Here is a 21,004-nt window from a genome sequence, read left to right as displayed (position 1 = left end):
AATCGTCTTTTATATTGTGTTTGTGGAGGGAACGAAGTGATTTGAGAAGGCTTGTGTAAGTTTGTTGGTAATTAGAGGGAATTATTAGGTTCATGTTGAATAGAGTGTAAGGAATTATTGTTATTCTCGCGATTATGAAACTGGAGATCGCTAGGTTCTAGAAAAGCTGATCATATATCAATTGCTGATGTAACTAGTACATTTTGTAGAAAGAAATCGCACAGTGATCAATTTTAGCTACTTTGAAAGGGTAAATCTATAATTTCTATGTCGTTTTCCAAGGTGCTATTACTCTGAAAATGATGGAAGTTTCAAGGTCGTTAGAGAATTTCAATTTTCCTTGCGATTGAGACCAAGGGTCTAAGAATTGTGAGGTACCAGCTCGCAGAGTATTCGATTGAGAACAACTTACTAATTATCCTCGAGACTTTGCTGCTTCTAGCGGACTCGATGATGTTCCCCCATCCTTTCTTCCTCGAGCCGTTTCTTATCCCGCGCTGGCAAGGTAGTCCGGGCACGCTGTTAGTGCTAGTGCTGTGGGGACTTTTCTTGGGCGTGGTGCCAGGCCCGTATATCCCGCTCTGAGTGGAGCCGAACAGGTCCTGACCGTTCTCTTGCTGAACCTGCTGCTGCGACGCAACGAATTCGTCAACCGGCGGCAGGCTGCCACTTCCGCCCGGCTGGGGGCCGATATTGAAGCCCTTCATTAATCGACGCTCCTTCTGACGGTTCTTCTTACCGCCCGCACCTATGGACAGCTCTTTAAGGCTACCGTCTATGGGGCAGACAGAAAAACCAAGGACTATGCTCAAGCAGCTACTAAACGAAACTGAAAAGAAGATCAAGGGGTTGCGTACGTTCGGCTGGGAAGGAGATCGAAAATTTTGTAAAAAGCTGGGAAACACTTAGGGCGGAATTAAGATATTTGAATTTTGGATATTGCTAGAAATAGAAATCTTTTGAATTTTGGACATTGCTAGAGATAGAAATCTTTTGAATTTTGGATATTGTTAGAGATAGAAATCATTTGAATTTTGAAGATTGCTAGAGGTAGAAATCTTTTGAATTTTGGACATTGCTAGAGGTAGAAATCTTTTGAATTTTGGACACTGCTAGAGATAGAAATCTTTTGAATTCTGGACATTGCAAGAGATAGAAATCATTTGAACACCAAATTCTAAGGTGTATGATTGAATTTCATAACTTATGAGTTTCACTATTACACTATTACACTATTACACTCGATAGTTACAGCTACAAGTATTCCGAATACTCTAGAATGTAATTGAATATAGTGGAATTAAAATGTAGAGATTACTCAATCTTCAAAAATGAAGGTGAAAATTATAGTTTCGAGGTATGAGAGTAATTACCGAATAAGATATTGTAGAACTGTGTAAAGTAGAAAAATTCTCAAATGTGATCTTAGTTTCGTTGTTTTTATGTATGCAACACCTTGAGAAACAAAAGCACGGAAGGGACGAGTTGTTAATCACGCGGCGGGCTTATCCAACAGGTGAAATTCGATTCAAGTGGCTTGTACTAAAGCCGATCACGAAGGGCGAGCAGGTTTTCGGGCGTGAACTCGCGCAGACTTCTTAATTTCAAATTGAACCTGTTAACGACAACGTAATATCCACGCCAGACGATCCTTAATTGCATTAATTAGCCCCCCGCAGTTCGCCGGATGATTAATAGCGCAGCCAGTAACGAACTTTGGAAGTTTCATTTACGGAGGATCGAGGCTCGCTACCCGCATAGATCCTCATCATGATTTTGTATTCGTGTCGCGCGACAGTCTGGCCCTTCAACTTCGACCGGAACGAAGTTATCCATTTATGGGGAATAATTCCTTAGACGAAATCTGCTTTTCCATTGTGCACTGCTGATCAACAGATGGGAAAGACCGTGCTTCTTCGACCATCATTTAATTCTACAATTTTCTTCTCTTAATTTTTAACACAAACTTCAAGAGTTATGGATACCTAGTGCTATCAATGATAATAATTTGTGCCCTTTCTATTGACAAATTAGATTAATTTAGAATTCAATAATAGAGAATCTTTTAATCGTATCATGGATACCTAATGCTATTAATGACAATAATTTGTCCCCTTTCTATTGACAAATTAAATTAATATACAATTCAATAATAAAGAATCTTATAATCTATCATGGATACCTAACGCTATTAATGACAATAATTTGTCCTCTTTCTATTAACAAATTATATTAATTTACAATTCAATAATAGAGAATCTTTTAGTCTATCATGGATACCTAATGCTATTAATATTAATAATTTGTGCCCTTTCTATTGACAAATTAGAGTAATCTAGAATTCAATAATAGAGAATCCTTTAGTCGCATCATGGATACCTAATGCTATCAATAACAATAATCTGTCTCTCATTGACAAATCAGATTACCAACGTAGAATTCAATAATAGATCCTTTACTCACATCAATAACTGACTAGTAATAATTTTCCCTTCTCCGAGAAACTAGATCAATTCAAAATTCAACATCTAAGAATCTCAACCTATCCCAACATCTGGATTCATTAACAATATCTCCCCTTTCGACTTAACACATTCAATTCTCAATTTACAATTCAGGAACCGAGGATGCTTAATGGGTTAAAGGGAGTAAAGGGTCAAAATAAAAAAAACTAGCGACTACTGTGTACAAACGAAAAGCACAAATAATACTGCGAGAAACTGAAAGATAATGTGCGTTAATCGTGTCGCTTCCAACGTGCAAGTACTCTCACCGGTGCCAGCACCGCTGGCCGTGGACGTGTTCATCCCGGAATTCTTCAGGATCTCGATCAGCTCGTACCGGAACGCACTGATATCCTGTTTGATCTCGTTCACGTCGTCCTCCGTGACGCCCTCGCTCTCCGCTTTCCTCTGCTCCACCGTGACATACCTCCTGACCAGGTTCCTCATGATGCTCTGGTACCGGAAGTCCCTTTCCGACGCCTGTTTCGCTTTTCTCTGTGAGCACAGAACGAATGGACGTATCGCTTTTGTTATACAGGGTGGACCAGTAAGTATCGGTGACTTAATCATTTCACAAACCGTCACGACCGGACGAGTATTCTCCAAGTGGAAAGTGTCTTAACACTAGGTTTGGGGAAGTTGATATTCGTTCACTTAGATTTTGGAAATTGTAGATGTAGAATAGACAATCAGGATTCATATTCGTGTAACTGGATCAACGAGAACCGATTGAAATATTTACCAAATAATGTTTATAGAATTCAATCTGCGTTGAATTGACGCGTTCCGTAAACTTAGTGTTGATTGGAAAATACTCGTCCATTCGTCACGGCGATCGACATAATTAACGTGAGAATATTTACTGGTCCACCCTGCGCGCACTATATTGCGAACAGGTTCTCGAATAATATTGCTAAGATTTCTCTGTTCGATCTGTTTCGTGAGAAACTGTATGAAAACGATTGGATAAATCGAAAAATTGAAATTAAGAATCTTTGTAAGTATTCTAGTTATTTGTTGTTGTATTTTTTATTTTTATTGCTATAATATTGCTAAATTTTCTCTATTCGATCTGCTTCGTGAGAAACTGTACGAGAACAATTGGATAAATCAAAAAATTAAAATTGAGAATTTTTGTGAGTATTATAGTCATTTGTTGCTGTATTTCTACGAGATTTTAAATTTACTGGTATCTTCGCAATCTGAAGGCAAAAGTGCAAGAGAAATTCCACTCGACGATGAACGGATGAGAGTCTAACAGCTCCGAATTGGAATACAAGAGAACTCGTTCAAGACATGACAATAATGGAGAGCCGTGTAAATTGAATTAGAGTGAAATATAAGAGAACTAGCTCAAGAGACGGTAATCGCGGCCGTGTAAATCGAATTAAACTAAAGTATCAGTGAACTCGTCGAAGAGACAGCAATAATGAATAATCATGTAAATCGAATTAGTCTGAAATATAAGGGAACCAGCTCGAGGGATAGCAATAATGAAGAACCATGTAAATCGAATTAGACTAAAGAGAGAGAGAACCTGTTGAAGAGATAGCAATGAGGAACAGGCGTGTAAATCGTATTGAACTGGAATCTAAGAGAAGTAGTTCAAGAGATGGCATTAATGAAGAACAGTGTAGATCGAATCGAACTGGAATACAAGAGAATCAGTTCAAAAAATGGCAGTGGCAGTAGGTTCAATTTGACACATTGACAATATAATGAATGGCATACAAATTGAATTAGACCAAATTATTCGAGAACCCAAAAAGTCAACAACAATGTAGAACCAAGTAAATGGAATTAGCTCAAAAAATGGCAATAGGAAAACTATATCAAGAGATGGAAATTACAGAGAACCATAAAAATTGAATTAGACTAAATTATTCAAGAACCTAAAGAGATAGCGACAATGTAGAATCAAGTAAATCGAGTTAGCTAAAAAAATGGTAATAATACTATATCACAGAACGTATCAATCTGATGTAAATTGACATTGACAAATATCCATCCTAGACGAATGACACTAAAATATAGAATTATCTCAAGATATGGAAATCACAGAGAACCATAGAAATTTAATTAAACTAAATTATTCGAGAACCCAAAGAGATAGTAACAATGTAGAATCAAGTAAATCCAGTCAGCTAAAAAAATGGCAATAGGAAAGCTATATCAACAGATGGAAATCACAGAGAACCATAAAAATATAATTAGACCAAATTATTCGAGAACCCAAAGAGATAGTAACAATGTAGAATCAAGTAAATCCAGTCAGCTAAAAAAATGGCAATAGGAAAGCTATATCAACAGATGGAAATCACAGAGAACCATAAAAATATAATTAGACCAAATTATTCGAGAACCCAAGAAGTCAGCAACAATGTAGAACCACGTAAATGTAATCGGAATTACTCTCACCCTGATCGTCCTCATGTGTTCTTTCTTGGCAGCGCGACTGTGGCCGCACAGCTTCCGGTACATCCACTGGCCTATGTACCAGACGCTCTTCGGGGTCGGTATTATGTTGAACGGCGGCGGTACCGTTCCGCCCTCCTCGAAATAGCTGATCCACAGCTTGCTCCTGGCGAATTTCCATTCGACGTCCGCGCGTTCCTGATTGGAATCAGAAATACGATCGTTACCGGAAACGCTGATTCCACCCCCCTCCCGCCTGTCTAGCCGAGAGAAGTCGGGCTCTATCCGCCGATAGATAATCACTCACGGAGATCAGCTGATAGGAGTGATTCATCATCGCGATTAAAAGATTCAGCAGAACGACGATGTTGATCACCGAGTACGTCCCGAACATCAGCATACCCCAGAACCTGGTGAACGGCTTGATGCCGTCTAATTCGAAGCTTTCGAGGTCCACTAGACCGAACACCGCCCAAAAGAGGGTCTGCGAGGTCTCGAAGAGGCTGGGAAATTAGAGAGCGTACTTTAAGCGTTGATCGGTGGACCTGGACTTTGCTACTTTTTCATTGTTCTTGGTCCATCGATTGCTGGTAGGTTAAATGAGTGGTGAATTGTTTGTTTGTATATATGTTATACGGTGATTACTATTGTAATATAGTAATCTTCGAAATTGGTCGAGTATGTATTAGGTAATAGATTGAAAATTTGAAAGTTTGTAGAAGATATTTGAGTAATTGTGATATGTCAGTGTTAAGGTTGATGTACTCGGAATAATTACTGAACCTTCGTCGCTCGATTTCGTGAGCCAAGAAAGTGAAATTTTAGTCGATTCTAATTGGTTCCTTTACGGTTCGAGTATCACGTACTTCGCAAAACGTCGCCACACGATGCAAGCGTTCGAGTCAGTCGTCATGTTGGTGTTAGGGGTGAAAGGCGTCGCTGTCGGGCAACGCTTCTTCTCCATGTCGGCGTAATACCAAAGCAGCTGGTTCAGACCTATCAATAAACTCATCGTCATTGAATTATATTTTGATAACGCTACCAATCCGACCTTCGATCGACGTGTCAATAACCATTGTACCAGGATAACATAATCTACAATCTTATCAAAGCGTACCTCTTCTCATACAAAAACATTGCTTTTGGACATTAACCCTTTGCACTCCAAAGTGCAGTCACCACTCTATTGGTGTATCAAAATTGTAAAACGTCTATAATATATTTAACACTAGGTTTACGGAACGCGTCAAACTGACGTATATTGGATTTTAGAAATATTATTTTGTAAATATTTACAATAATAGAATGAAGTGCACAATAAATGCCCGTAAACCTACTAATAATTTTCAATCTTATATTATAATATTCTTCTAATATTTGTGCTATTTTGTTTACGTGTAAATATAGTAAAACATACGAAGTGATACTTCAAATTTCAAATTGCCCTACTGAGCAGCCCCATTGGGTAAGACTGTGTCAAAGGGTTGGCAAGTCGAAGACGAGCACCCTGTTGCCCGGTTATTGACACGCGGCTCGCAGGCTAGTATTCTGATCTGTTTACCGCAGGAGAATGCGAACAGCACCAACACGTAGAGGAAGAAGAATTTCATAATGTCCATAACCATCCTGGACAGGGAGACTTGCAGGGGTCCAAGGTGGGGGTTCACGGAGAATATGTAGACGAGTTTCAACGAGCTGGAAGCATACGCGAGCACGACTTCAGGCCTTCTGTTCAATTACGTGTTTTAAGCAGATAGAAATTAAAGCTGAAAGGTAAAAGCCTAATTATCTTCCCGGAGGAGTTCACGCGACGACGCGCCAACAGCCTCCCGAAATAGAGAAATTCGTAATTACTCTAATTAGGATCGCGCTCGACCGTCCCTCTGCGGGATCGCAGAGAATGTTTTCCAGCATGCTGATTTTCTTCGATGTTTTTAGGATATTCGATCGTGAACGAGTTCGATTCTCGAGTTTAGGAAGATATGTTTGATCAACGAAGAGACTGTCGTTGTAGCTACTTCTGTCAGTTTAGATAGTAAACTTATCAACTGCGGAGGAAGATTTTTTGAGATATAGGAAAACTTCAGTATGAAGGTGAATTATTTAATAAGGTAATTGTTCGGACGATCGGATTACTGTAATCCAATTAAACGATTATTCGTAATAATTCCTGTATTATATATAATGCTACTGCGATGACATTCGACGAGAAACAATTCGATATTATATTTCCTTCGTTTTATAACCGGATTTAAAGTTCTAGGTCTTCTCGTACATATAATTTCAATATCAATTCCTACATTTCCCTACTACTTCCCCAATTCTTTTCTTTCTGTCCTCACTGCAAATCATTGGTCATCTGACTCGTTCACCTATTTTATAGTTAGTTATTCACAGGAAAAGTGCCATTAAGACAGTAGTGCTTTGTTATAAAGAATCTTCACTTCTTGCTTTCTATTCTATTAACCTTTTGCACTCGAAAGTTTTCCAATGGAAATATCCAACACTTTTTAACGAGATATAGATGATACTGTTTGAAACTTAATAATTCATAGATAAATTATGCAACAAAGATGTATTTTAATATTTCACGCAACAATAAGAGGTTTAATTTCAAAATATTAAGTATTCAACTTTAAGTGGTGACTGAATCACCTCTCGAGTGCAAAGGGTTGAAACTGTTCCGCATAAGAGTTTCAGCGTTTATTTAACAGTGAACGTGTCAACCAGAGTTACCTCCGGAAGAAACATTGCGCAATAAGAAAAATGAACGACCTGAAGATATTCGCGGCAGAGAAGAGTCCCTCGGATATGAGCATCGGGTCCCAAGTGTCCCACTGTTCCCGTTGCAGCTCGGTCACGGTTCCAGCCGCCTGTCCCTCGGTTTCCTTCTGCACCCTGTAATAAGCCACCACCCGGAGCGCGACGGTCGCGACGTACAACGAGTTCGTGACGAAGTCGATCACGTTCCACATGTCGTTCACGTACTCCTCGAGCCCTACGTCCCACAACTGCTTCACCTCGGACCAAATCAGGCCGGACACCCAGGCCAGGATGAACCTGCGATACACAACGAGAAAGGAGAAAAAAGAGAGAGAGAGAAAGAGAAAGAGAGAGGAGGACGCTGAGAGACTCGACGTCGTTCCCATCATCGTGAAATCGCGTCCCCGGGACGTGGAGGTCCTCGAGAAATGCAATTTCGAACGGAGCTCGTCGCCCTGTCCTTCGATTCGAGTGGAAGAGATCTCCACCGAGATCACCGAGAATGGAAACATCGCGGAATTGGATGGCGTTTTCACTTTTTACGAAAACGGATCCGTCTCTATTTGACTGGCGACGGTTTAATATTTTTCTTTTGTTTTTAAGAGTTCTACTCGAGTTCCACTTATTGGAAGCCGTGCTTGTGGATTGTTTGTTTTCAGGGAGCTGTGTTGGATGTTGGTAGATGAAGGATGCTAATGAGGATTAGGGTTTGTGGGAATTTGAATTTTTAGGGGATGTTTGGAGAAATTGTTTGTGGGAGATTGGGAGCTGTTGTTTTGGAGATTTATGGTTCCTTAGGTTACTGGTTTGTGTGATTTAAATGTTTCGTGATTCGAGGATCTGGAATTTATGGTAGAAGTTGGATTGGAAATTTCGAGTTCTATGTTTCAATGTATATATCACGTTTCAAATTATAAACATAGAAAAATCTCGAAGATAATATAGTTGAACATATGAACAATCTGTTTCTGCTACCGAATCGAATAAAAAATCTGGATGTTACACTGAAAAAGAACAGAGGAACCGCATTTCCGCGATATTGCAGTGTAAAATCGCGCGGACGTCCGAATTTCGGAAAAAAGCCAGCGCGCGGCCCTTAACGGACTGATTTACCGAGGCTGTAATCAAGCAGAAATTTGGTCGTCCCATTAAAAGTTTAATGATGCGCCCAAATAAAACGAAACTCTCCATTAAACTCTATTAAACTCCGGCGCCAGAATTGAGCTTTAGTCAACCGTGTGTGGTATAAACAAGGGGAAATCTGCGGACGTGTGATATCCGCTCGTAAAAAAGAGAGAGAGAGAGAGAGAGAGAGAGAGAGAGAGAGAGATATAGAATAGAAAAAAAAATGTTGCTTCGCGGTGCAGGGACACGATACATTCGCCTCTTGGCGTCTATTTTTATTTACTTAAAATCTCTTTTCGGCTTCGCGGGGCGGCGGTTTAATAGAGGGAAAAGATTTATCGGCGCGGTGACTGGGATATAAACTTTCGGCGCGGTCTACTTTTCAATCGGCGCTCCGCCGTTTCTCGGAAAACATGTTTACTGGCGTTTCTATCGGCCTTTGAAATCGTTGAATGCACTGATTTCGACGACGCGCCGCGGGACCTTGACAGAGATTCGCCGGGAGAACAAGTCTACCGGATGTTCCGGTTTTCGGGGGATGTCGCGATGTTTTAACCGTTTGATATCTGGAGTTGTAGGTTTCTCGGTATGAACGTTGTATTATGTATTACGTTGTAATGTAATGTAATATAATTGTGATGATATTGGAATAATATAATATAATATGATTGTAATGATATTATACTATAATTATTATAATAATATAATATAATTGTAATGATATTATAACTATTATAATAATATAATATAATATAATTCTGATGATATTATAATATAATATTATATTACAACGTAACGAACTATAAAATATTTCGCGAGTAGAAAAGCTTGAGAATCTGGATAAACATAATTGATTTGATTAAAGCAAAGGGTTATATATTACTTATATTATTATTTCATTTTAAATTCATTATATTAACGAATTTTATCAATCAGATTTATAGATTTATTATGTTTATGGTATTAGAGAGGATTGTATTTTATACAATTTTAGGTTCTGATAAGTAATTATAACAGACTATTTTATATTATGTGATATGCTTATTAATCATCGGCATTTCATTTAATTATCTCCGTTTAGATTGCTGATAAGTGACATTGTGGACAGGTTAAAAATATTGTCTTACCATTCGACGATCGTTGGCGCAGCACCCCTTTTCGTCGGCAACGTCTCCGGGACGTCCTGACCCATCCAGCTGCTAATGAAGCTCTCTATCCTTTGACTAGCTAGAATCAACATGACTGTGGACAGAACGCGTCACCGTTAGCTTTCGTCGAAAGTTTCAGCTAAATTATGCTCATTACTGAGCTATATTAATACTACGATCACAGGTTTACTGCTATCAAGAATGATTACCTTACGTGATTCCCTAATAGCATGTAGAATTAGCAATCGCATGAACTTTAACACTAGAACCACCGAGAATTTAATACGATTAATGTGAAATTCCCATAAAAATTGTAATAGATTATTTTCAGTTTCTTCAGACATTCGTTATAGTACTCAAATGAAACTATTTTCAAAATCATTTCGAATATTCGATGCTTCGAAGGTATCAATAACTAAACAAAAAAATCGAAACCAGTAAGTTTGACTGGTAGTTCTAGTGTTAATGAGATTTTCATTGTATTTCATAATTAATCTCTAATAATTTCTATACATTCTTCTCGAAATTTGATGAGATTTTCATTGTATTTCATAATTAATCTCTATTAATTTCTATACATTTTTCTCTACTTACAGATTCTTCAAATTATCATAAAAAAATTCATTTATACTGTTATAAACTGCTTATTTATCTTTTATAGAATTTGACCCAGTTTCAACTGTATAAGAATTAATCTACAAAACTCCTTAAAGCTACATCTCCATATCATCCATCACTCCAAGAGAACTACTCCAAACTTCACCAACAAATCTTCATGAAAGAGAATAAAAATATATCTGCAACAGGACGAAGTATAGGACGAACAAACGTCTGAAATGAAGTTTGCGGAAGTCTACCATAAAGAAGGCGCGTCGTACTCCATATTGATGCACGACCTTTCACCTGGTGTGAACCTATGAAGAATTATCCCTATTTCTTCGTTGCTGCGAAAGTACTGGTAGAATTCGTAAAATGAATTCGAGAATTCGAAGTAATTCGATAAATGACCTATTCGAAAATTATCAAGTGTTCGAACTAATTGGAAATGTACAGTTATCAAATCTATCTACAATAAGAACCATTACAATAAGCTATGGTAAGTTATAATAATAGTTGGTTTATAACAATCGTATGATCAATAATGTATGTTAATTTATTTAGCTACTTCAATTACTTATCCACTGTAAATACTATTAATCAATATTAATGTTAATATCGCAATTAATATCTCATATAATATATCTCTTAAACTATATTAATCTTAATATTGCAATGAATATCTAAAATAATATTTCTATTAATCTACATCAATCTATCACAATTAATATCTGGATTAGTACTTCTATCAATCTACACTAACAGCAATACAAAAATTTCTTCTTATTTCAATTGTATCCACGAATTAGTCACGTTCACGTGTGAATACCGGCAGACCAAACGGAAACAAAGGGGAAAAAACAGAAGAAACACGGTTGCATTCCAAATTATTTAGCCGTGAGTTTATCAAATCGAACCGGACTCGTTTCCTGCGACGTATTTCACCTTTCGGCACGTTGGGCGAGTCAAACATCGCGGGGCCCGGTTCTAAACAGTTTACAAATACCACTCAGTGGTCGGCAGGGTTTACGAATACCTTTCTCTCGCTGCCAATAATAGCCGGCTCGGTAATGCTCTAAATTTGAGTCATCAGCCACCATTACCGGCGGCACGATAAACATGTCAGACGTTGCCCGGCCGGAAACGTCCTGGAACACGACCTCCCTTTATCGAACCCTTTCCGTGGAATTCCATCAACGGAATTCCGAACATGCTGGAACGCGATCTATGCTTTCTATTAGATATCATTGCCTTTTTTATCACGTTGCTATGGCTATGTTGAATTTGCTGGTATTATCTTGGCGGACAATCGATCGAGACCAGATTTCTTTGAAAATTCCGGTGACATGTTGTTCATTGGGAAAATTGTTTGAGTGATTTTTTTACGAAATAAGAGATAATAGTAGTTAATGGAATAGATTAGATTGAATGATAGACCAAAGTCAGATTTGTTTGGGAATGACATTGGCATTTTTTTATTGAGGAAATTGTTGAGAAAAATGTTTGTGACTGGTTATGGTTTCTTAAATAGGCGATTAATAATGACAGTTAATGGAATAGATTAGATTGAATAATAGATCGAAGTCAGATTTGATTGGAAATAGCACTAATATTTTGTTTATTGACAACATTGTTTAGACAAATTTTTGTTGCTAGATATTCTTCTTTGAAATAAATAAATAAGTCCAGATTGTTATATGAAGTTTGTTCTTAGGGAACTCCGTTTCGGGAGTAGTTGGCATTGAAAGTTTGTGTGGCGTGTAGCAGTATCTCGGGGAAGTGGAAACGGAAAGTCATGGACAGACGTGCGCGCAATAACGCGTGCTCGTCTGTAGGATTCCGATAACGAGTCTGTGCATGACTCACCGTGTGTATTTCTTGTAGATACTAATAGACTACGTTGGAACTTCCGTAACTGATTATTCTATGTTTTCGATTTAATCTTATTTAGCTAATTTAGGTAATTAGAAATCTAGGAACCTAGTAATTTACCAATCTACCAATTTACAGGTCTATAGATTTACAAATCCATAAGTCAACAAATCTGTAAGATCACAAATTGCCAAACCTACAAATCTATAAGCTCACAAATCTATAAACCTACAAATCTACAAACCTCCAAATCTACAAACCTCCAAATCTACAAACCTCCAGATGTACAAATCTATAAACCCATAAATCTATAAAACTACAAATCTATAAATCTATAAACCTATAAACCTATAAACCTATAAACCTGCTAATCTAGAAACCTCCAAATCTAGAAACCTCCAGATGTAGAAATTTATAAATCTATAACTCTATAAAACTACAAATCTATAAACCTACAAATCTATAAATCTACAAATCTACAAACCTATGAACCTACAAATCTACAAACTTCCACATGTACAAATCTATAAACCTATAAAGTCTATAAAACTACAGATCTATAAACCCACAAATCTATAAATCTACAAATCTATAGACCTATAAACCTATAAACCTCCAAATCTACAAACCTCCAAACCTCCAAACCTCCAAACCTCAAACCCCGAATCCACAAAATTCTCAAAACGTCACAATCACTCAACAAACATCCTCAACAAATCAATTCACAACGAACTCTTCGAAACCCGGAAAACCGGTCAAAGCCTCTACCACAAATTTCCCCGTAACATCTGGGAAACGGCTACCGACTTTCACCGCAAACCAATCCGGCTCCTGCGATTTTAACGCGACGCCGGGCCGGCTGGAAACCCGGTCGCGGATTTCGACTCGTGCTCGCCTCTCAAAGGAGACACGAGGGCGCGCGACATCGTGGCATCCTCGAAAGGCGTAATTGACCCGGAAGTTAGTCTAACGATATTTTGAGGGAGCGGAGGGCGTGCTGCGCGGCCGTCGGAGGTAATGCACTCCTCGAGGACGCGGAGAATTTCAAGAGATTATTCGGGAACAAGCCCGCTTAATCCCGGAGGCACTGGAACGCGGCGCGCTCTACTACAGATGTCGAGAACCACGTTTTACCGCGGCGATCGTCGACGCTGCCTTGATTTGACACCGCTAATCTGCTCGGAGATTGCACCGCGCCGTTTCCAGAAACCGCGATTCCTCGGCCCGTTGAAACATCCCTGAGAAACGGCCTGCGCGATTGCACGCGCGCGATTTCTGCGTCGTTGGATCTGACGCTGACTTCTGATAGGACTCAAGGATCGAAGGATTCGGTTTCGTCGATTTTTATTTAGAATGTCATTCTTTATAACTTGCTTCTCCCGATGTTTACAGACGATGCAGTTTTAGAAATTATCACAGCTTTTCTGCGTCGTTGGATGTGACACTAACTTTTGATAGGATTCAAGGATTGAAGAATTCAGTTTCATCGATATTTTCTAGAATGTCATTCTTTATAACTTGCTTCTCCCGATGTTTACAGACGATGCAGTTTTAGAAATTATCACAGCTTTTCTGCGTCGTTGGATGTGACACTGATTTTTGATAGGATTCAAGGATTGAAGAATTCGATTTCGTCGATTTTTATTTAGAATATTGTCATTCTTTCTTTATAATTTGCTTCTCCCGATATTTATAGACGATGCAGTTTTAGAAATTATCACAGCTTTTCTGCGTCGTTGGATCTGACACTGACTCTTGATAGGATTCAAGGATCGAAGAATTCAGTTTCGTCGATTTTTATTTAGAATGTCATTCTTTATAACTTGCTTCTCCCGATTTTTCCTTTATAGACGATGCAGTTTTAGAAATTACGACAGCTGTTATGAGAATATATTTCGATTAGAGGATTTTCTGTGATTCATTTGGTACTCATAGCTTCGAATTGCCCGTAATTGTATTCTGATGACCATTAACCAGTTAACTGTGGAATATAGTTCGGAAAACCTCTGGTTCTGCGCAATAAAATCGAAAAATGGAGCGTGCAATAAAATTGGCTGTCTATTGTCTATCAGATACTTTGTAGCCATTAAAAATATACTTCATGCTCATTCTCAACAGAAATATCAAAGCGAAACAAAGAATTACATGTTTATGTGAAAACGAAGAATTCATGAAAGAATTAGTACGTCAAGCTTCACGATGACGTGTATACTCGTCAAACACGGTTAACTGGTTAAAACTATCTAATTCTGACAGTCCCCAGTTTCCTCTACAACTTAGAACAACAATTGTCTAAACATCATTACTAAGTCTAGCTTCTCTATAACAAACTCCTAATCACCACTCCCTCCACTGTCTTAATTCCCATTAGCGACCTTACTCCCGTGGACACGAGAATATCAATCATACCCTAGTATCATTAATATTTCCCCTCGCTGCCATCCGTTACGGTTCACCCAGCGACTGTTCTATTCATAAAACAAAGCAGCCACGCAGGTAAAAAGCAAATGAACGAACACGGAAGCCCATTCACCGAGGCGCCGGGAAGGGCGCGAATGGGGATCCGGGGCGTGTACTCACAAAGAAAGGTGAAGTAGGAGGCCGAGTGACAGATGAACTTGATGAACGGTTTCCTCATGGTCTGCCCGACCACGCTGTGCGGCGCGATGATGTACGCGGCGCTGTAGAACGGGAAAAGGATGCCGATCCTGACGATATCCACCGCCTGCAGGACCATGTTTTTCCGCCGGAAACCCGGCAGGCCCTCGTACCAAATCGATGCGAGTAGCTGCTGCACGTTGGGATGCGCCACGAACTGGAAATTCCAGGATAATCTAATATCGGCCGACAGTTTCCGGTCATGTCGCCGGGAAATTGTACTTATTACGGTCTAATCCCGGAGTTAGGACTCGTCGCGCGACCGATCCCTCCGAGGCTAACGAGATTACGCCGATACCCCGCGCGCCGGACGGATTCCTTCGGGACGCGATTGAACTTTCGCCGGGGCACACAACCGGATCGCGGCGGGGAATCAAATATTTACGGGATCCATAACCGATTCGGGAACGGTGAGAAAGATTCATCGCGACAGCCGGTCCGGGCGAGTTGCGATTTTTATGAGGCTCCTATCCGGAGAGCTGTCTTACGGGATGCCGAAATCGAACGGCAGTTGGAGAGCTTAACTCTTTCGGGCTCGGTGGAGTGGGAACTGACCTACTCTTCGCTTTGCTTTTTAGGGGATGTATTTCAACCGGGAAGTTGCTGTTACTTATAGTTGGACCGTTTGCGCTTTATTTCGAGCGTTTCCTTCGGTTGGCGACGCTGTGAAGTGAGAGTACATGGGGATGAGGGAGAGTAGTGTGTTTCAACCTGCTTAACACTGGGTTTACGGAACGCGTGAAATTGAGGCATGTTGGATTTTAGAAATATTATTTTGTAAATGTTTACGCCGATTTTGATTGGTCACACATGTACCCCAATTACTATCGAATCTCCAGTTTTCACAATTTAAATAAACGGGCATCGATTCTTTTAGGAATAATAGAATGAAGTGTAGAATAAATGACTGTAAACCTAGTGTTAAATTAGAACAATATGTTTCTCGAGATTTGAAGGGTTCCTTATGATTGTATCTGAATAGGGAAATTTCTTTGACAAATATATCTTCACGTAAATATCTTATAATGTAAGATTGAAAGTTATATATATTATAGACGTTTAGTTGAACCGTTTTAACCGTTTGGATGCCAAACAACTTTTGTGGATATTTACCAAAAATGAAGTGATTAGGTGTGTGCAAAAAAATTAATAAGAGTAGTTATCTAATGAGATCACAAATATTGTGTTATTACAAAAAAATATTAAATATAATATTAAAAAATAATAATTTGATTTATTTCTTGAAAAACACAGTAAGAAAATTATAATCGATACTGATAAACAGAAGCGCCTCGGCGCTCAAATTTTGGCGCAACACAAGAGCGCTATAGCGCTCCTCAGCATTCAAACGGTTAATAACAAAATGAAGTAATCAGGAATCATTCACATCCGTCTGGTAGCTCCAGTGTTCAGTGTAAAATAGGTTAGAAAACAGACACGTGACGGTTTACCTTCTTCTGGCGGAATTTAATGGCAAGTTTGAGTCTGTTCAAGTGCATCCTCTCGCCGTGTTCGAAAGCCGGCCCGGTGGGGTCGTGGTTCAGTAGGATCTCCAGCTCCTTGGAACTTCTGGTGTGATCGAGCAAGGCAGTGGCGAAGTCCTGGCACTGTCTCCTAAGCTCCTGCAAACGCAATCCCGCGCCGGGAATGAGACTCTCGTGAATTCGAGGCGAGCAACAACGACAAAGTCGCGGAGGGCGTAGCGATTCTTTAAAGGGCGGGCTTGTAACTTTCGCCGATCGTCGGTTCGTTTGCCTTTCGCCGCGCCCCGGAGGCAGGTGACGCGGAAACTCGAACACATGTAAGGGGAAACGGTGTCGTTCCCCCGAGTGCCATCGAAGTTGGCGTCGCAGCCAGCCCCGAAACTCCGTTGCCCGAACAGTTTCCCCAACTTCGCCGGGAAAATTTCGAGCGGAGTTCTTCTTAGACTTTTAAAGGACACCCGGCGAAACCGTGGACTTCGTTGGTTGATTGAGTATTCAACGACGATGCAATAAAGAAGTTTTTTTCCCCGGCGCTGCGCGGACTAAGTTAAAGGCAAACAAACAAATCGATTCTTCCGAGTCGGCGGAAGGTCCTTCGAGGCGGAAGGGACCTAACGAATATAAAGGAGGAAAATTAACGAACGGAGGGAAGAAAAATTCGGGAAATCTTCCCTTCGACGCGGTAAGAGAGAGTTTAACAGTGATAAATGAGTCATTGCTCAACTTCGTGGATCTTGGAAGAGTCTTTTAACTATTCAGCGACGATGTAATGGAATATTGAAGAAGGGAAGGAAGAAAGAAGTACAAACTGAAACGTTCGGTAATCTGGGAGAACCTTTTCCTAGAGACAATGCGAAGGGCGTTGGCAATGATACTGAATTAATAACTGGATACTAGAATAAATACTGGATCTTAACCCTTCGCACTCGAGAGGTGACTCTCACCACTTGATTCGATGCAACAAAACTATAAAGTTGCATACTTAGCCCTTTGCACCCGACAATATTTTTCATTAACCTCTTGCCTTATGATTTAATTCTCAACTCTGATCGATACAACTACTTTATTATTAATTATTTATTAAGAAGAAAAACAGATTTAGAAGCATATCCTATATCAATCTTTGCTCCAAAGTATAATAATTAATACTACAAGAATAATATTAAATTTTAATTCAAAGGGATCGAATAATAGCTAGTTCGATTCTATTTAAAATCTACGTTACGTGTCTGACACGTTATTGTAAGGCAAGGGGTTAAAAATATTCACTACTTACTGACTAAATATTAACGATATTCTTCACAACTAACGCAATTGATTATCTTATGTAAATTAAGAGACAGAACTATTTTACTTCGATGTTTTACGTGTTGATACATTACGCAAGGTTTAATACTGAATTGAAAATTTCGAGTGGAAAGGGTTAATTATCCAGCAATAATGTATTAAAAATAAACTGTAACAGAAAACCAAAGAAACATACGTAACCTTCGAAATTCTTTTTCTGGACAGGATGCAAAGAGGGTGAAACCGGTATGGAACAATGATTTAGTCCTCCCCGGTGCTTACCGGTCATCTAGATGGTTTAGACGATCATCCTTAGCAATTTCGCAGCGCAGCGGGCTTTATTGCGTTTAAATTGAAGGGCTAAAGAGGGTGGACCCGCTTAATGGCTTGGCAGAAGGCACGGGGTGGGATTCGAATCGCGGCGAGTCAAAGGGGAGGCGAGGTTAAATTGGGCTGCGCCGGTATATCGGTCGGACGTCTGTTCGATGAGACGGCGGTTCGGTAAAGGAGACGTCAAGATGCCTCGGTAGACCGTCACTTGGGGATGGAAACTGGGGAGGAAAAAAAGGGACGGGTCGAGAGTGCGGGCGAGTTTTTCAGTTCGCAAAAAGGAGACCGACGACGCTCGGCCTCCTGTAATCTATTCTCGTTAATCGTTTGCCGATCCTCCGACAGGATTAATCAATTTGCTATCGGAGATGATTTATTTTCGACCGGGACATCGCGTTTGGGGAGAACCGACTGATCGACGTCGAAGTTCTGTCACGCGGATGAACTTTAACGCTGGAACTACCGCGCCCGACAAGATGGCGGGTGCCAGTTTTCTTATTTCGCAGAGGGCGATGTTCTCTCGGGAATTTTCAATAATTGAATAAAATTGGTAACGATATGATACTTGAGTGTTTCGATATATAGTGATGTATATTATATTACTATATTTAATATATAGTAACTTACAAGTTAATCTCACTGAAAATCGCCATCTGTACAATTCACAATTTTTTTAAATTAGCTGGTACGCAATGTGTTAACACATAGAGCAATACCGAACCTAATCTGTAGTGAAATAATTGAGAATTGAAGTTTCGTGGAGCTATTATTCCTAATCGACCATAGAAATGTCTTAGTCAAGAAATCTTAGATTTAGCACTGCAATCATATATGATAAATGTTTAATATTTTAAATGGTTATTAGATTCTGGATTGCAATCGTTTCTGTTAAGTAACCATTATTATTGTAAATGATTGTTAGCAGATGCATTGCAGTACTTTCCGTTGAATAAGCTTTTCGTGGTACGCTGCTATTTGGGAGACAAAAGTCCTGAATAATTCCTCAGCATCGTCTAATTGTCTGGAAAACGAGGTTTCAAGTGAAAGAATCATGTTCCACGCTTTTGACTTATTCCTCCGCGAAAATCACGCTACTTTCTCGGCCCTATCCCGACTTCGAGATAGCTCGGCGCGCGCTCCGTACAAATGGGGGCAATTTTGCGGTAGGAATGGGGCTGGGAAATGTGAAACAGACTGAAAAGATTAAAATTCACGCGCGTCCTCGTCCAACGAGGCCGTGCATCGCGGCTCGGCGCCAATGCAAATATTTACGACATCAAAGTGATACACGGAACGACCGGAATGTTTTCCTAATATCACGGAGTAGCGGCCGTACTTCGCGGTCACGGGATTTAACGAGATGTTAAGTGTTACGCGACCGTGAAAACCTCGGTGAAGAATTACCATGTTAAATTATCATCGAAAAATCGTCGATCCTGGAACTCCTATAATTTTGTAATAAAACGCAGTATAACATTTCGCTTCTGCTCATTATGACGTATGAATTTTCTACTTTCATCTCCCATAAACCACTTTCTACGATATTCTTGCTTCATATAACGGATGGGAGAGTAAACACCTTAACAAAATTGTCAATTCTACAAACATCGCCGATCAGAGCCATACGCATCTACTTAATTTCAAAAAGATTAGCTGAAAACAACCTTAGATAAATAACAAATGCATCAAGATCCAGTAGTCAGTAATATAATACAACATTGCATAGAATATGAAGAACGTTCAGAGGAAGTTTGTCTCGATTTTACGAAAATTGCAATCCCGTGTAAGAGACGTCGTTCCATGGGAAGTATTCAAATGTCGGCGGAATATTAACGATATAGACAGTTCAACAAGTCAGTTTGAATAGTTTGTAAGCCCGTTCAAAGTCAGTTTAAGAAGTAATTCGATGAAATTAGGATTTAAAGTGCTCCGAAGTTTTCCTCTCGCCGGAACGAACTCTCGTAGTCACTTTGACGACATTACAACGCGTTGCAAGACAATCGTGAGGGTATTTCGAGACGTTTCGCTCCGAATCCCGTTTCCACGTGTTCCCCGGTGTTTACTCGGATTAACAACGGGCGCGTTCGCGACGCCTTGCGTCAACAAAGTCGTCCGTGAGAAATAAGCAGAGTACCGAGCGAACTGGAAGACCCGTACAAATCGTTTCCTGCACGTTCGGCTTCCTTCGCATTCAGTTGCAGCGTTGTGTTTTCCCTTCATCGTTTCTTAATGACCTGATTTCTGACCTATTCGCTGGAGTTTTTGTATCATCCGATTTCGCTTTAACTTCGATTATTATTTTATGATTGATTACCTTACAATTGGGAATGATAAAAAAGTTGGGTAAGTGACATTGATTCACCGATGTAACTTAAATTACGAGGTTCATTTGTGGAAAATAAGATTGATTACAACTGTTGATAGATTCAACAAAAGATAGAAATTTTATTGGATCTAATTCAAAGGTTTTTGTCGCTATTTTTAGCGTTTTGAGGTTATTTTCGTTTATCCAGAGAAAACATACAAAATGGAGTTATTAGTGCCGGCCATCGATAAAGCAGGTATCTAATTACCTACTTGCAGCTCAAAATGGCGAATGATTATTAGGTTTCGTTTATTCAAGCGAAACTTGCAAAGTGTAATGGTTTGAATAAATATCGAAGTAATCTAGATTTCGTAGATAACTAAGTAGATGACTGTACGTTGTTTAATATATCTAATTGTACAGTTTCGTACTAAATCATTTGCTTCAGCGCGCAAACGTCGAGTTAGGAAATTTCACTGAAAATTAACCGGCGAATCGAAAGCTCTGCTCGGCAGC

General features: G+C 39.6%; 1 protein-coding gene across 6 annotated transcripts in view; it reads right to left on the bottom strand.

The window, feature by feature from the left end:
- The window catches only part of Trpgamma (Transient receptor potential cation channel gamma), a 208,840-nt gene that overhangs the window by 8,829 nt on the left and 179,007 nt on the right, over positions 1 to 21,004 (bottom strand). For 4 of the 6 annotated variants that reach the window (XM_076368223.1, XM_076368222.1, XM_031983867.2 and 1 more), the window contains 10 exons: positions 16,534 to 16,704; positions 15,005 to 15,239; positions 9,935 to 10,049; positions 7,695 to 7,979; positions 6,481 to 6,614; positions 5,786 to 5,915; positions 5,227 to 5,422; positions 4,923 to 5,117; positions 2,774 to 2,999; positions 413 to 775 (listed from right to left, as the gene is read on the bottom strand). In XM_076368223.1, coding sequence (XP_076224338.1) covers positions 413 to 775; positions 2,774 to 2,999; positions 4,923 to 5,117; positions 5,227 to 5,422; positions 5,786 to 5,915; positions 6,481 to 6,614; positions 7,695 to 7,979; positions 9,935 to 10,049; positions 15,005 to 15,239; positions 16,534 to 16,704 — 2,050 coding nt within the window. The remainder of the gene's footprint in view (positions 1 to 412; positions 776 to 2,773; positions 3,000 to 4,922; positions 5,118 to 5,226; positions 5,423 to 5,785; positions 5,916 to 6,480; positions 6,615 to 7,694; positions 7,980 to 9,934; positions 10,050 to 15,004; positions 15,240 to 16,533; positions 16,705 to 21,004) is intronic. The other 2 variants (XM_076368225.1, XM_076368224.1) reach the window with 2 other exon arrangements.

Source organism: Nomia melanderi, chromosome 6, assembly GCF_051020985.1.
Source record: "Nomia melanderi isolate GNS246 chromosome 6, iyNomMela1, whole genome shotgun sequence".
Classification (NCBI taxonomy): Eukaryota; Metazoa; Arthropoda; class Insecta; order Hymenoptera; family Halictidae; genus Nomia; species Nomia melanderi.
The sequence above is the reverse complement of the archived record's forward strand: the minus strand, read 5'-3'. Positions and strand labels throughout refer to the sequence as shown.